At 28.6% G+C, this 17,927-nt stretch overlaps 2 protein-coding genes across 2 annotated transcripts; both read right to left on the bottom strand.

The window, feature by feature from the left end:
- Positions 1-1,500: 1,500 nt before the first annotated feature.
- LOC113367719 lies at positions 1,501-3,641 on the bottom strand. The gene is made up of 6 exons (XM_026609299.1): positions 3,458-3,641; positions 3,291-3,399; positions 3,074-3,217; positions 2,770-3,005; positions 2,596-2,697; positions 1,501-1,533 (listed from the first exon to the last, which is right to left on the bottom strand). Exons 1-6 carry the CDS (start codon positions 3,635-3,637, stop codon positions 1,501-1,503), a joined length of 804 nt encoding a protein of 267 aa, XP_026465084.1. The 5' UTR covers positions 3,638-3,641.
- A 3,739-nt stretch (positions 3,642-7,380) lies between these two features.
- Positions 7,381-15,594, bottom strand: LOC113368192 (protein SMG8-like). Its single transcript, XM_026609759.1, has 3 exons — positions 15,500-15,594; positions 14,119-14,382; positions 7,381-7,792 (listed from the first exon to the last, which is right to left on the bottom strand). The coding sequence occupies exons 1-3, from the start codon at positions 15,570-15,572 to the stop codon at positions 7,539-7,541; spliced, it is 591 nt and encodes a 196-aa protein (XP_026465544.1). The 5' UTR covers positions 15,573-15,594; the 3' UTR covers positions 7,381-7,538.
- Between the last annotated feature and the right edge of the window lie 2,333 nt (positions 15,595-17,927).

Below are 17,927 nucleotides of genomic sequence, written 5' to 3'. Positions count from 1 at the left end.
ATATATATGTGTGTGTATGTATGTATGTATGTATTTACTATCCTACCTGTTTGCAAACATCCACTGCCAATTTAACAAGGTTCTCTGATACATTTTCATTCTTTATCTTTCTCCTCATAAAATTCGATTGCAATGTTTTGATTTCAGTGACAATAACTTTGTATATAGAATCGTAATGAGTTTGATATTCGTTATTTGAACAAGTATCTTAACAAATGTGTGTAACAAATTAAAAAAAAGTTCCTGAAATTTAAAAATTATATAAATATGTCAATAAAAATACTGCATACTAAATATGCAAATTAATAAATACACAAATATATTAAATAGAAATTCTAAAATCAAGAAATCGTGAAATCTAAAAATCCTACTAATATAAAAACTTAAAATCTAAAAATTCTCGAATCTAAAATTCTTATAATCTGACCAGACTTTTTAAGCTTTAGATTTAGACTTTTAGTTTAGAAAATTTATATTTTAGGTTGTTAGATTGTAGGATTCTAGATTTTAAGAATTTCTGGATTATAGATTTTTTAGATTTTAGTTTTTTTTTTAGATTTTAGGATTTCTGGATTTTAGTATCTCTAGATTTTAGGAATTTCTAGATTATAGATATATCTAGAAATTTCTAAAATCTAGAAATACTATAACTTAAAAATTCTAAAATATAGAAAACCTATAATCTATTATAGATATCCCTAAAAGCTAAAAAATCTAAAATCTAGAAATCCTATGATCTAGATATTCTTAAAAGCTAAAAAATCTTAAATCTAGATATCCTAAAATGTAGAAATCCTAGAATCTAAAAATCCTAAAATCTAGAAATGCTAAAATCTAGGAATCCTAAAATCTAAAATTCCTAAGATTAGAAAAACTAAAATCTAAAATTCCTAATATCTAGAAATCCTAAAATCTAGAAATCCTAAAATCTAAAAATTCCTAATATCTAGAAATCCTGAAATCTAAAATCTAAAAACCTCAAATCTAGAATAACCAAAATACTATAAATACAAAAATTTAAAATATCTAATCTAGAAATCCTAAAATCTAGAAATCCTAGAATCTAAAAATCCTAAAATCTAGAAATCCTAAAATCTAGAAATCCTAAAATCGAATCCTAAAATCTAGAAATGCTAAAATCCAAAATCTAGAAATCTAAAATCTAAAAACCTAAAATCTAGAATACTCAAAATACTAGAAATCTAAAAATTTAAATATCTATATCTAGAAATCCTAAAATCTAGAAATCCTAAAATCTAGAAATCCTAAAATCTAGGAATGCTAAAATCTAGAAATCCTAAAATCTAAAAACCTAAATCTACTAAATACTCAAAATACTCGAAATCTAAAAATTTAAAATATCCATAATCTAGATATCCTAAAATGTAGAAATCCTAGAATCTAAAAATCCTAAAATCTAGAAAAATGCTAAAATCTAAAATTCCTAAGATCTAGAAAATCCTAAAATCTAGAAATCCTAAAATCTAGAAATGCTAAAATCTAAAAGTTTCTAATATCTAGAAGTCCTAAAATCTAAAAACATAAAATCCAGAATACCCAATATACTAGAAATCCAAAATTTAAAATATCTATTATCTAGAAATCCTAAAATGTAGAAATCCTAGGATCTAAAAATCCTAAAATCTAGAAATGCTAAAATTTAAAATTCTTAAAATCTAGGAATCCTAAAATCTAGAAATGCTAAAATCTAAAAATTCCTAATATCTAGAAATTCTAAAACCTAAAAACCTAAAATCTAGAATACCCAAAATACTAGAAATCCAAAAATTTAAAATATCCATAATCTAGAAATCCTAAAATCTAGAAATTCCTAATGTCTAAAAATTCCTAATATCTAGAAATCCTAAAATCTAGAAATCCTAAAATCTAGAAATCCTAAAATCTAGAAATGCTAAAATCTAGAAATGCTAAAATCTAGAAATGCTAAAATCTAGAAATGCTAAAATCTAGAAATCCTAAAATCTAAAAACCCTTGAATCTAAAAATCTTTTAAATCTATAGAAATTATTCAATAAGTAAATAGTTAAAATTATATAATTGTCAATAAAATATTGTGAATTTTATATCGAATGAAAAAAACAACTACTGAGTAGTTTTTTCCAACATGCCCTTGTAGTATACAATGTCCCTTTTTGGCCGACTATTGTAAATTCATCAAATTTATTGAATGATAATGATAAAAAAACTAAAAAACGTAAAACCTAAAAAAACCTGAAACCTAAAAATTCCTAAAATCTAGAAATCTTAAAATCTAAAAATCCTAAAATCCAAATATCCTATAATGTAAAAAATCTGAAAGAATCTAGAAATTCTAAAATCTGGGTATCTTAAAACCTAAAACGTATAACCTGAAATCTGAATTCTAAAACCTAAAACCCAAAATCTGTATTCTAGAAATACTAAAAGACCTAAAAAAACTAAAATCTAGAAAATCTATATACTAAATATTCTAAAATCTGAAAATTCTCCTCAAACCTAAAAAATCTCAAACCTATAATCTAAAAACCTATTATCTAAAAAACCTAAGATCTGGCAAGTTTGAAATCTAAATATAAATATAAATATGAAAATTACCTTTTTCTCATTATTTCCATCCGAAGAATCATACAACAATAACAACTTTGGTGTGATATCATTCGCAAATGCACAAAACGTTCTTGGAAAATTTGTTGAAATCTAAAATAAAACTGTATTGACTAACCTGCCACTAGATACTTCAAAAAATATGTGTATATTTACAAAACTTACTTCATCGCATATGGCAATTGTTAAACTAAATATTTCTTCTTGTAAATGCTTTGATGTTTTAATACAACTCACATCAAATAGCTTTATAACGTTTGGCAAAAATTTAAGAAGCTTAATGGCAAGTTTGGAGCCTTTGCAACCGTTGCAGACAACGAATTTTAATATTTTTACCAATGTTGAAAGATCGAGGTTTGAATTTGTATTGTTGAGATGTTTCATACAGAATTCACACAACTCTGTAATAAATAATAAATACATTAGTATAATAAATATATCAATATATATGGATAATATTCGAGCTTACCAATCCATTGTGCAGGTGTACAATCATCATACAAATTTTTTATTGATATTGTTTTAACAAGAGCAACAAGATAAATATCTCCTCCTTGTTTCAACACAGGCCTAGTTGATAAAGCTTCTAAAAACTGTTCCACGATATATTTTCCTGTGATGTAAAAGGGCCTAAAGCATAATAAATTAATACCTGAAATTATTAACAAAGTATGATTGCCATTTACCTCTATTTGCCAGCATAAGAACCTCTTGTAAATAATGACTAGATTTATCTCTAATTTGGATCTGAGATGCATGACCAACAGAAACATCTTCATTCAATTTGGCACAAACCTAAAACAAAATAACACTTAAACACTTTTATTAAATGGCATTAAAGTATTCCACGCACCTGTTGCAGACAAAAATTGATAGAATTAAATAACTTAGACCACACATCGTCTGGATTATTCAGTTCTAAGTTTTTTGTCAAAATATGAGAGAGAGCTTCATAACCTTTTCGGCGATCTGTAATCTTATCCGATTCTATTTGTGTACCTATACTTAAAATTAATCTATCACTGGACGACATGATTATTGTTTATAAATTAAAAAAACTAACAAAAAATCATAATTAATTAATGGAGGAATGTTTTTACAACTATTTACAAAAAAATGTCGGTTAGGATAACAAATTGCAAAGTTGAAGTTTTGGTGTTGCCAGAGACGAAGAATGAAGCTGACAGATTGTTAACAGAAAAGAGGGGAGACAATTTGGCGGTAATTTCAAATATTGTTGAGAAGAATACTACAAACACTAAGAACACTTTTTTATTATTATTGTAGTTTAGTTAATTAACATAATTAATATATATTATTATACATAAAATAAAACCTAATAAAATTATATATGATCCCGTGTATAACAATTCATTACGTTTCGAACAAAATATTATACAAAAATCTTTTAAACCTTAAAATCCAAGTGGAGTGTGAATGACGTTAGTTTCATTAGTTGCGGTTTTTAATATCCTTGTTTATTTTATTATAAACTAGCTGTAAGTGGAATTCTGTCATGAGACAATTATGGCATCGTGCCTTAAGGCAAATTGCTGGAACTTCCCGTACCGTAACAAAATGTTCGAGGAATACTGAATGTTTTCAAATAGATTATTATAAATATTGTAACATTGTCTAATATTTATAAGAATTATTTAAACTAAATTGCAAAGTTGAAATTATTTGTAATCTGAATTATTTTCTATATACAAAAAATTAAAAAAAAAATTGAAACAAAAAATTTTTTTCCAAAATCAATTATTTTGTTAAGACAAGCAGAAAGTTCTTTGAATCATTTAAATCGGACGCTTAGTTCTCTCAAAAACTGCCATTAATTTACATATTTAGCTCCGTATCTTCGAAATGGCTGGGCCTGCCTTTGCCAAAAACTAATAAACACTTCTCCCAATCATTACTAATTGAATGTTTTTTAGATCATTCAAATCGGATACTCCGTTCTCTCAAAAATTCGATTTCTATTTTCTGCACTCTTTGCTCGTTATCTCCGTACCTGCTGGACCTGCCTCTACCAAAAACTAATCAGCTCTTTTCCCTATGAATAGGAATCGAACCATTCAAATCGGTTGGTCCGTGCGCCCGAAAACGTGACTGTAAATTTGTATCCATGCATACATACACACATACACACACACACACATACACACACACACATCCATTTTTTCTGAGGTATGCCAAAACGTTCAGAAACCTTCAAAACGTCGAGAAATGTAAAAATTTTCAATTCCGATTTTCGGCCCATTACAATAACTTACCCTACGGGAAGTTAATAATTAAAAATATAACAAATATTATTATGTATTGTTAAAAACCTGATAAAATTGTCTACAGATCTGTATATAATGTTTAAAACCTTTTTAAACAAAATTAAATATGAAAAATGTGCAAAATTTAAAATTTAGTATCTAGTTATTAGCCATTGGTGGATTTAATTAGTTACATTTTTTATATTTAGCATTGTATTTGCAAGATTCATTAATAATATCATATATTATAATGCAATATTAGAAAGATAATAAACTAATCTGTAAATCTGTGTATAACAATTCATAACGTTTCTAAGAAAATTTTATACAAAAATTTATTAAACTTTGAAATCATAATGGCGTGTCCATTACGCGAGTTTCGTCGGTTGCGGTTTTTTATATCCTTGTTTATTTTATTATACATAACTAAAAATATAGCAGTAGTATTATATATTGTTAAAAACCTAATAAAAATAGTCTACAAACCAGTATATAAGGTTTAATAACATTTCAAACAAAATTAAATATGAAAAATGTGTAAAATTAAAATTTAGCTTCATCATTATTGATTGAGTTGATTATGTAAACATATTGTGAAGTTCATGCAACTTGCCTTAACAAATAAATGGCAAAATTCCATGTGAAACTAGTTTATATATATATATATATATATATATATATATATCAGTTCATTACAAACAGCCGAACTTATAACATCGAGAGAATAATATTGTTTGTTTCAAATAACAAACTTAAAAAAGACAGAACTTATAGTAATTTTGATTTACAAAATTTAACTATTCGGCTGAAAAGTAACTGATAAATTCATTTTTTGATAAAATCTTTTTTAGTGAAAAAGTGCTAACCTATATTAAATCATACAGGTAATTAATTAAATTTTGTCATTAACTTTTTCTTAAAACTTTCCAAAACTTTCAAAATTTTTTTTATCATTTTTAATATCCTGTTATATAATCCACTCATTTATTTTTATCATTTTCATTTTGATCATATTATCATATTTCTGTACATTATTTTATCAACTATTTTATTAATTAAAAAATCCATTTTCTTTTCTTAAACATATTGTTTGCTTAAATCTTATCAAGATCATGTTTCTTGACAGATGTCCTGAAGATAGAACGTACCTAGTTCCGAAAAGTCGACAGTAAATAAATCAATAAAGAAATAGTTTATTAGAAAACTTTTTTTTGTTTTTTATTTACTTTTTGGATTCTTGTTCGAAACTTTACAATATATATATATATATATATATATATATATATATATATTTATATTAGGTTGTCAAATATCTCCCTTCCGCCTTTTTGTATTATAAACCAATAGCAAAAAAGCGGAAGGGAGATATTTGACAACCTAATATATATATATATATATATAACAAATGTATTCTGAGTGAATATAGATATTAATTTGGAAATATGAACAAAACACCCTCTTTTTTGCACTATTTTATTAAATAATAATTTTCACAAACGTTTCGAGACTAGGTTTGTCTCATCATCAGTGTGCTATAATTTAAAATTTAAAATGTGGAAAGCTAAATTAGCATTATGTGTTATCCGCTACATATTATTCGAAAAACTCAAATCAAAATCAAATTTTAAATGTTTGAAAAACTCAAATCAAACTCCATATTTTAAATTTTAAATTATAACATACTGATGATGAGACAAACCTAGTCTCGAAACGTTAGTGAAAATTATTATTTAATAAAATAGTGCAAAAAGGAGTGTTTGTTCATATTTCCAAATTAATATATATATATATATATATATATATATATATTATATATTAGGGTGGTCCTTAAAATGGTCATTTTCGAATTTCCTTGCTCCCAGGGGCTCAAATGGTTCCAAATAAATAAAAAGCAATTCTCTGAAAGTTTTAGCTCTTAATATCAACGTTTAGAATCTAAACGTTAGCGCAATTCAATCAAAGTTTTGTATGGTAATATTAGGTTGTCAAATATCTCCCTTCCGCCTTTTTGTATTATAAACCAATAGCAAAAAAGCGGAAGGGAGATATTTGACAACCTAATAGCATGGAAAATTTTTCAAAAATTTCAAAAATGTTTTTCAGATGTAATTTAGCAAACAAATGAATGAATAAAACTCATTCATTTATCGCTAAGTTATACCTGAAACATTTTTTTTAAATTTTCAAAAAATTTCCCATGTTCTTTCCATACAAACTTTGATTGAATTGCGCTCTATCTAAACGTTAATATTAAGAGCTAAAACTTTCACAGAATTGTTTTTTATCAATTTGGAACCATTTGAGCCCCTGGGAGCAAGGAAATTCAAAAATGACCATTTTAAAAACCACCCTAATATACATATATATATATTAATATTAATCTTATTTAATTATCACCTTAATTAAATAATATTATTTGAATATACTTATCAAGAATAGTTAATAAAAAAAATTAAATTACAAAATAATATAAACCAATTCATTAACATAAAACTCTTCTTATTCTTCTTAATACCACATATCAAAAACAAACCTATCTTATTTATTATAAACAAACTTATTCCCAATATTAATAAAAATAACTTATACAACACTTATAACAAAACCCTTTATAACTCTTTCAATTCCATTCATACAATTGTTAACTGTCCATTAATTTACTTCGATCCATTACTCTGCAGCAGTACCCTTCTCCATCTCTGCAATCCCGAACATACCAGCCAACAGGCGTCCTCCTGGTGGCGTCCTGGTCATCACACCAGTCGAATAGAAGGCTGCTTCGTGTGAAGGCGAACTGCGGCCCCCGTCGGCATGGTAAACGTAGGGCAGACGGAGCACCCAGTAGGCGCTCTGCGACAGACGCGCGCCGCCGTCGGGAACGCCGGTTATGAAAATGGGGCCGGGGATTGAAGAACAGTTGGAAGCTGGGGGTAAAGGACATATATATATATATATATATATATATATATACATACATATATATATATATACATACATATATATATATATATATATATATATATATATATATATAGACTAGCTTACCCGGCAAACGTTGTTTTGCTAAGTAAGGTATATTCTAAACAATTTCTAGAGAATCAAAAATATCTAATACTTTAAGTGTATAAGGATGTGTTGTTTGAATGCTATATACAATGAGGTGTTATCAAAACAATAAACCCCATTAGTTTGTCTATATTTTGTCAATACAATCAAACTGGAAGTCTTATACACTTTCTATAGAAAACATGGTACAATTCAATCCAAGTCTTTTTTTGTCTTTCGACTTATTGATTATGTTTCAAGTTTTTCAGATTCTTTCTGGATTCTGGATTTTGTGTATAATTGCAAATAATACTACTGAGCTTATACAAAATTTTCAAATTTCTGCAAGAAGAGATACAAAATGAATCAAGTATTTCTTCTTTGGCCTGCTTTTTGAAAAGTTTCAAGTAACATTCGATGAATTAAAGTAAATTTAATAAAAAAGAGTGCGCGTAAGGATCACACGCGATTGAAGTAAAACTTATTTGCTACTGTACAAAGTAGCAAATTTAAGTTAAGTAAAAATAAATACATCATATAACAATTTTGAATAATGTTTATTAGTAATATGGTAACACTCGTGATGCACACATTTATTAGTGTCGTCAATCATTATACACATTTATATAATGATAAATTATAAATTATATATTTATGATTGCATTAAAAATATGTATAATATTTACAAACAATAATGTAATCAAAGTCGTACTTTGAAATATGACATGATCGTTTTAAAGTAATTGCTGATTAATAAATTCTATAATATTCATTCACACAGTGGATTATGTTAAACAACGCCTAAACAAATATTGTTTTTGCAAATTAACTCATCCTGTAACAATTGTGTTTGAAGAACTTCATGTAATTAAAATTAACATACATTCATTCACATACATTGTATTTTTTTACTTTTTCGCTGACGATATAATCTCATTCCTTGAACAGCTGTAATATCCGTCTTGCCTAACAAATTGAAGCCATACTTTTATATTTGTTTTATTTATCAAGCCCTGCACATAGCTTGATCTATGAAACATTTGCTTTTTTATGTGAACGTTAATGCAATGATCATCATCAATATTACGAGGTAATAAATTAACCATATTATTAATGTCAACAGGCACATTTATAATTTGGCCAAACATTCCAAATTGTCCATTTGCATGTCGCAATCGTCTAATTTGCATGAAACACAACCTAGGTGAAATTAACCTTTCAGATACAGTATCTAGTTTAGGTAGATAATTTGGTATAGGTGGAAATACAAACCCGTTAAACTTACACAAAGTGGGAATTTTACCCAAATTTAATGCCTTCCGACAAGTTTGACATCCAACCTGATTATTTGAATCAATATTCAAAAAACATTATTAAGAATTTGTTTTTGAGCATCATTTGATATTTCTAAGTCACTTTGAAGCCAAAGTCGATCACACACAAAACATACATAGCCAAAGCTATCATTTCTTACGCAGCGCAGATTTTTCCTTAGTTTCATTATTTATTTGCGATCATTTGCACTACAATTATTTATGGGGGACGGGATAAAATATTCTTCCGATCCTGACATTTTTATTAACTCACGAATTATACTGCTAACCCATGTCGCGCCTAAAGAAGTTTTTACACTCATGTCGCGCCTAAAGAAGTTTTACTTCAAAAGTATTTATGTAGAGCAGGGCGAGGCACAAAGGACAAATTTGACTTTGAGCAAATATAAATTATATTATGAAAATCAAACCAATTATATCACAACAAATAACACATTTCAAACAAACAGTTATCTGACTACGTTCAGTAAAACTGCCAGCTATTTCATCATTGTAGAAATGACTACAATGTAACTTGGAACGACTATATTAAACGCCGATATGGCAAATAGTTTCAATGTCTTATTTTAAGGTATTTTACAAAATTGTGTTACAAAATATAATTACATTTTTAGCCAATGCCAAAAAACTAACAACGGAAAAAATACTTTTATTATGGATTTTCGAAGATTACTGTTTATCTCCCGATATCAAAGTAATAAGAATCAAGGTTATAGCTGATGGTTATACATCTTTTTTCCTCTACTTTCAAATATTGCTTTTAAACAATGCTTAACTTCTTAACCTCGACCTTCATATATTACTATCAATTCTTCGATAAATTATGGGAAATTATAAGTGGGTAAAAAGTGTTCAACAAAATGTCCCTTTGATCGATACCGAATTTAGATTCTGAATTTGAATAACATAAATAAAAAATAATATAACCTAGAAAATGTTTTATAAATACCAATGAGTATAAAATTATACAAATGAGATCTTTCAGAGCACCGTGTTTGAGAAAAATATGCCAAAAAGTGCATTTTCATATTAACATTTCAAAAAAGTTGATATTGTTTAGTTTGTAGTAACACTTGCATGAATTACATGATTTTACTGAATTGCAAATTTATAGCTGTTTTGTAAGAAATATGTGTGATTTTATATTTTTATAATTTAGTACACGTATTAAGAAATAACATACTAAAATTTTATAACTCTAGTATAACGTTTTATATTTCTAAATATTTTTCAAAATACTCATCAAACCGTGGACTTGCAACTATTGAAAACTAGATATGTAAGAGTGCATTTGTTTACAAAATTGCACATTTATAGCTTTTTTTGTTAGAAACATATGTGATTTTATATTTTTATAATTGAGTACATATATTAGGTAATAACATACTAAAATTTTATAGCTCTAGTATAATATTGTATATTTTTGAAACATTTTTCAAAAGTACTTCTCATATCATATCTAACCGTCGATTCGCAACTAATAAAAATGGAGTATGCAAGTGTGTATTGCAATTTTTTAGTTTCTTCTGTTAGAAACATATTTGATTTTATTTTTTTATAATTTAGTACACATATTAAGAAATAACATACTATAATTTCATAACTGTATTACAACGCTTTATATTTTTAAAATATATTTTACGCCGTCGATATGTTTATGTCAAAAACGTTTTTGTGTATAAATATAACTACGAACAAAACTACATACTACAATTTAATCATAATTAAATAATATTCACATAAAACATCCTATTAAACGTAATTGAACATCATCTGTGCAAAACGTTTGACATTTGATGTATTAGCCACCGTTCATTGTATTATTTAAATTACGCTTCTACAAAAATGATCAAATTGAAAATGTAAAGTTTCTACGCGATTTTGAAATATTATCTCACCTTTCCGAACTTCTCTGGATTGGCACAAAATTTTCAAGACTAAGACTGGACAAATCGGTTTAGCCGTTTTCGAGTTTTACCGAATCATTTGATCGAGAGCTCCATTTTTATATATAAGACTAGCAAACCCGACAAACTCCGTTTCGCCACCAGATGGTTTCGCGAGAAAGATAAAGAAATTTATTGTTTGTTTTATATTTGAGAAGAAAAAATTTGATTTTATTGCACAACAGTAATGAATTTATTTCGATTACAAAAATCAAGTGTTTTTTAGTTGAACTTCTCTAAGTAAATGAAAGTGAATCCGCACATTATCCGTTTCATTGAAGTCCTCTTTGGTAAACCACATTATTGTTTTTTGGTCTGACGTTAACACAAACACAGCAGATGGTTTTCCAACTCGTGAACAGGCAATGTATAACTGCCCATGTGAAAAACAATGATTTTCTGAATAATCTATTTGAAATTTATCCCGCAAACACTAAGCGATTGGCCTTGCGACTTGTTATTGCGAACGCAAGGCGAACTGGAAATTGCAATCGTTTGAAATCAAAAGGAAGACCAGTCGGAATCATTGATATGTCGCCAAATCGCCAGCAATTTTGATTGAATGATGAAATTCAGTGCGTGTACATCATTATTCTTTGCGGCAAGAATTGCTCGTTGACTTAACCAAGCATAATTCTGATAATTCTCACTAATGTCATTACTCGAATTTTTAATTGCGGTGCGTGAAGTTCCAGCAATTTGAATTAAGGCACGATGCCATGCACAACTAATTTTCTTAGCTATAAATCTTGCGGAGCCCGAGACCTTTCCAACGAATGCAAAATTGTCGAAATCGGTTCGTGCGTTCTGGAGTTATTTCGTCAGGAAGGAAAACGCAACTTATTTTTATATATATAGAAGATAATCTATTTGCAATGATTTAAAACAATTATTGATTATTTTTATTACTGGAATTTTTAATTACGGTGCATGAAGTTCCAGCAATTTGCGTTAGGGCACGATGCCATGCACCACTAATTTTCTTAGCTATAAATTTTGCGGAAAACCCGACTTATTTTTATATGTATGTAGATAATCCGCGATCTATTTATACTTATTAACTTCCCGTAGGGTAAGTTATAGTAATCGTCCAAAAATCGGAATTGAAAATTTTTACATTTCTCGACGTTTTGAAGGTTTCTGAACATTTTGGCATACTTCAGAAAAAATGGATGTGTGTGTGTGTGTGTGTGTGTGTGTGTGTGTTTTGTATGTCCGCGTTTTTTCGTCCACGTTTTCGGGCGCACGGATCAACCGATTTGAATGGTTTAAAAAACATTCGATTCCTATTGATAGGGAGATGTGCTGATTAGTTTTTGGCAAAGGCAGGTCCAGCCGTTACGGAGATATGGAGCAAATAGTGCAAAAAATAGAAAGCGAGTTTTTAAGAGAACGGATCAACCGATTTGAATGGTTTAAAAAACATTCGATTCCTATTGATAGGGAGATGTGCTGATTAGTTTTTGGCAAAGGTAGGCCCAGAGGTTTCGGAGATACAGAGCTAAATTTAAAAAAAATGGCTGTTTTGAAAGAACTAAGCGTCCGATTTAAATGATTCAAAGAACTTTCTGCTTTTTTCAACAAAATAATTGATTATGAAAAAAAAAAATTTTTGTTTCTAATTTTTTTTTCAAAAAAATTTTTTTGTAATTTTGGATTAAAAATTCAAAAAATCACCCAAGCTAAGAACAGTCTAAGCGCCACTCTGGTACAAATGTTCACCCAAGTGCGTTTAGACTGTTTGTGTACTGGAGCAATTTTCCAATTTTGTGAAAATTATTGAAAAATGTGAAATGCCGCCAAGCTGAGCACAGTATAAGTGAAAATGTCGCACAAAATTATTTGCAAATGCGTTTAGACTGTGACTATGCGGGAGCACTTTTTCAATTTTGGGTAAATTTGGCAACTAATTTTTTTTTTTGGAATTTGATTCGAAATGAAATGACGATTGTTAATGTTCTGGAGATGATAAATTGATTTATTTATAATTAATTTTCCATAGGGTAAGTAATCGCAAAAAAATCGAAAATGAAAATTTTTATATATCTTCACGTTTCAGAGGTTTCTGAATATGTTGGCATACCTTGGAGAAAATTGATGTATGTGTGTGTGTGTGTGTGCGTGCATGTGTGTGTGTTCGGATACAAATTTTCGTCGACGATTTCGGGAACACGGATGAAGCAATTTGAATAATTCAAAAAACATTCTAGCCGTTCCGGAGATACGGGGCAAAAAGTGCCAAAAACGGTAACTCAGTTTTTAAGAGAACGGAGCGTCCGATTTGTATAGTTCAAAAAACACATTTTACTTGTATTAACAAGATGAAGATTTGATCAAATTTTCATGAAGATAGGTCTAGCGGTTTCGGAGATCTAGTAAAAAAAACTAAAAAAAAATAACATTTGGCGGTCAACAATAATCATTAGACATTAGACATATGCATATCAAGTGATCAGATATTTTATTGAGATTTTAAAAAAAGTTTAAGTTTTGTTTACATTCCTATGGGTTCCGTACTATTGTTTTTCCGTTAGACAGCGACGCGGCGCTTACGCGCTTCTATATTTCGTCTCTATGCAGTTAAAGCAGTACGATTGCTTTGAAAAAAAGTTCAGATCTTCCAAAATATATCAAAATGAAGATAACATTTTTTCCAAAAAAAAATTTTTATAAAAAAAATTGTTTAAAAATTTTTTTTTAAAAAAATTTTTTTTTCAAAAAAAAGTAATTTTTTGTCCGATTTAAAATTTCTAAAAAATCTTATTTTTTCGAAGTGAAATTTTTCAAAAATGTTAATCGTTTTAAAAAAAAAATAATAATTTTTAATACGGGAAGTTCCAGCAATTTGCCTTAAGGCACGATGCCTTAATTGCCTTAAGACAGAATTCCACTTACAGCTAGTTTTATCTATCCATTATCACTTACCCGTTTGGACTTTGGGGTCAAGTGTGACATGTACAGGTGCTTTCGGAGTGACAACATGCACTCGCATAAGTTGAGCTACAAACATTTGTTTGGGCTGAACTACCGCAGATGTTTGTTGACCAGCCACACCAGCCAGTTTACCAGAACCGACTGCAGATGATCCGGCACCGGTCGATGACGTACTCGAGGCCGATGAGCATGGGCATTCGTGGAAAAGGGGCATGTCGGAGCCTGCAACGCGACTGCCGGACTCCTTAACCAAACCTAAAGGTAAAAGAAATATGATATAAATTAGGGAATGCAATACCAGTTTACCGGTAAACCGCCCGATTTTTCGGCGGTATTTTTACCGGTATTTACCGCAAAAATACCGGTATTTTCGGTATTTTTACATAAGCGCTATTTGATGCATAATACACTAAAGTTTAAATTTCTCGGAACAAATTTATCTTTAAATTCCACAATCGCATAAACAGCTATATCTTCAAGTGATTCTATAGGATAAACAAATGTCAAATTTTATCTCAACTCGTCATTAAATTGAATATTTATTGCTTTCCAAAGGGCTTCATATCGTGTTACAATAAATAGAATTGGACTGATAGATAATGATGTTTGTTTCATCTTATGTAAAAATGTAACGTTTTTTTAAGTGATATTTGCACCAAATTATTTTATATCATACAGATTACCCCTGCGTAATCTTAATTTTTTTCTAACTTTATACATAATAATTATGATAATTACTAAATATTTTTGCTTCTTATTACAATTATAAAATATTATTTTTCGATAACGTTTCGAAGTTTGAAAATACTATAGAACCATCACATTGTTTTAAATAACAATACTCAACAATTATAGTAACTTATTATTTATCTCGACAAAGTATCCGATCTTAAATTAGTGTAGAAAAATTATTTTTTTAAAATATTGGAGATTATGCTAATTTAACACATCGGATACAGACAATACAGTTTATTATAATAATGTTTTATGATCTTTTATGAGTTTTTGGTCTTTCTTACTCATAAGTTTATTTTTGGTGAAAAGTGTTCAATATACTCGATAGTGATAATGAATTAATTAATTTGGATATAATTTTGTTAAATTATTATTTAAAAAAATAAACTTAATGTTTTATTTTATAGTTTTTATCGTTTAGTTGAATATAGTTGTATTTGAATATACATTTTTTTATATTTGTACTAGTAACTTTCAATTTTGTTCACGTTAGTTTAAGATAATAAAAATACCGGAAATTTACCGGTATTCCGGTTTTAAAATGAAAAATTACCGAAATACCGGTATTGAAATTTTCTATCGGTATTGCATTCCCTAATATAAATGTATTTCGTTATATTTAAGTCTTCTGGGTTACCTGTGGTTGCCCTCAAGATTTTTTCTGAAGTCGACATCATAAATCTGTGACCCCTTGGACATTCGTATTCCATTCCGACAAAAATCTTCACGATGAACTCGTTGCCTTTATGGACGTTGCTGCCGGATTGAGAACCTAATATAAAATTTAAGTATGTAGTTGTAAGTGGCATCAATTTACTTAATAATATTTTGATTTGTATATGGTAAATCTGCTTATATGTCTACTAGGGTGGTACTTAATATGGATATTTTCGAATCTCTTTGCTCCCAGGTGCTCAAATACTTCCAAATTGATAAGAAAAAATTCTCTGAAAATTTTAGCTATTAATATTAACTTTAAGATAGTCCGCACTCCAACCAAAGTTTCCATGGAAATAACGTGGGTAAAATTTGATTTGTTTTATAACTTAGCGACAAGTGATAGTGAATCATAATTTTGAGAAAAACGTTGTTTTACAAAATTATGGAAAAAGTAGCAAATGTTTTTTTTACGCATATTTCATCCATAGACATCATATCCCTATCTTGCAAAGTATCGAAGTTATAGGCATGTAACCATTTAAAACATAAAAATTTGAAACAGTTTTTGGCGATTATTTCGCGCACGGCAATAAGTATCATAAAAATTATTTTACTGGGTTAAAGATCTTTTGATTAAGAATATTTTACCGGAAAACATCATACTTGTTTTGAACATAATAAAAAATTTACAACAAGAATTTTATATTTTCCATAAAATCAATATTTACTTAAGAAGAAAAATCAAGAAACTTTGGTTGGTGTGCGGACTATCTAAATGCTAATATTAAAAGCTAAAACTTCCAGAGAATTATTTTTCATCAATTTGGAAGCATTTGGGCCACTGGGGGGAAGAAAATTCAAAAACATCCATAATGTAAAGTCCACATGTCCACCTATCCATCATTCTATCTATCTACTTGTTTATCATTTTATCTATCTTTCTATCTGACAACCTGTCTATCATTCTATCTATCTTTGGGGACGTCCATTAATCACGTGAAAGATTTTTTTTTTAGGAATTTTTAGACAAATCCTCCCGCTTCGTGATATTTAAAATTACCCCCCGCCACCAAAAATCACGTGTATTTTTGGTTACGTAACATTTTTCGAAAAAAAATTCGAATTTACAAAAAAATCGTAAATTTTATGTTTTAATTTAGGTGAAAAGTAAATACACGTGATATCTTACTAGACCCCACCCTCCTCCACGTGATTTTTTATGATTTTTTTTTCAACCCCCCCCTCAACCTTAAAAGCATCACGTGATTAATGGACGCCCCTTTGTGTATGTTTGCCTGTCTACTTTACATTAATTGATAATTTTAAACACATTTATTGTCTCTAAATACACTCTCTACAATATTCATCTCTATATATCAGTATTTAGTCAACAAGCTTCAACATTTTTTTAAACATTGAAAATGTTTGATTTCTGAGAATTTTGAAATTTATGAAAAAATTTGACTTTTTTGGAGAATTTTTATTATTTTCTTATATTTTGAAAATCTTCTGATTTTTTTTTTCAAAGCAATCTTTACTGATTTATATAATGTATTCACAAAAATTTCATCAATTCTTCATTTCGTCAATACAAATAAAATGTTTTTTGTATCATTCTAATCGGATGCTCCGTTCTCTCAAAAACAAAATTACCATTAAAACGGTTGAAGCTGCCTTTGCAAAATACAAATCGAATGCTTTATTAATCATACAAATCGTTTGATCCGTGCTCCCGAAATCGTCGACAAAAGATTGCATTCGCAGACACACATACATACAGCCAAAACGTTCAGAAAACATTGAAACAAAACAATTCATTCTCTATTACTATTTACTTACTTACCATAATATTTGCTCCGTGATGTTTCCCTCCGTGTCGCCCAGCTCCTTTCCGCCTATCATTCGAATAGGGCCAATTGGCCATTGCCGAATTGCCGCAGCAGTTTCCAATCTCACTGTCACATCCCAAGGCAACAAAAAATTGGTGCCTTGGATGAAACCAGGATGCTGGGCTTCTGATAAACCTAAATTGTGACTGTACACAGAACTTGCTCCGAGACAAACCTAAAAAATGATAAACGATAGAATTGATATGTGATGAGTGATGAATAATTGTAAAGATTATTAAAATACTTACGAAATTTTTAGAAAAAATACTTGCAAAAAACAAACTAGTTATATTTAAAAATAATTAAAATTAACTAAATATAAATAAAGTTTATAGTAAACTAGTTGCTATTGGTATTTAGCCTTGAGGCAAGTTACATGAACTTCCCGATATGTGTAAATAATCGACTTAATCAATAAGAAATAAATTAATTTATGAGTGATTAAAAGTATTTCGAGTGGATTTATTATACATAATTGAAAGCGAACGAACACGTTAACTCGGAGTATTTTCTAAA

This window comes from Ctenocephalides felis, unplaced genomic scaffold (assembly GCF_003426905.1).
Source record: "Ctenocephalides felis isolate EL2017-DRISC unplaced genomic scaffold, ASM342690v1 CF-g0.4_SCAFFOLD_01170, whole genome shotgun sequence".
In the NCBI taxonomy this organism is placed as follows: domain Eukaryota; kingdom Metazoa; phylum Arthropoda; class Insecta; order Siphonaptera; family Pulicidae; genus Ctenocephalides; species Ctenocephalides felis.
This window is presented reverse-complemented; position numbering and strand designations above follow the sequence as displayed.

Coding starts and splice junctions, on each gene's coding strand:
- LOC113367719 (XM_026609299.1), bottom strand. CDS start 3,637: ATGTCGTCCAGTGATAGATTAATTTTAAGTATAGGTACACAAATAGAA. Junction 3,400..3,457: donor TCAATTTTTGTCTGCAACAG/GTGCGTGGAATA, acceptor ATTTTGTTTTAG/GTTTGTGCCAAATTGAATGA. Junction 2,698..2,769: donor CAATTGCCATATGCGATGAA/GTAAGTTTTGTA, acceptor GTTTTATTTTAG/ATTTCAACAAATTTTCCAAG.
- LOC113368192 (XM_026609759.1), bottom strand. CDS start 15,572: ATGGAATACGAATGTCCAAGGGGTCACAGATTTATGATGTCGACTTCA. Junction 14,383..15,499: donor AATCTTGAGGGCAACCACAG/GTAACCCAGAAG, acceptor TTTTACCTTTAG/GTTTGGTTAAGGAGTCCGGC. Junction 7,793..14,118: donor TGACCCCAAAGTCCAAACGG/GTAAGTGATAAT, acceptor CTTTACCCCCAG/CTTCCAACTGTTCTTCAATC.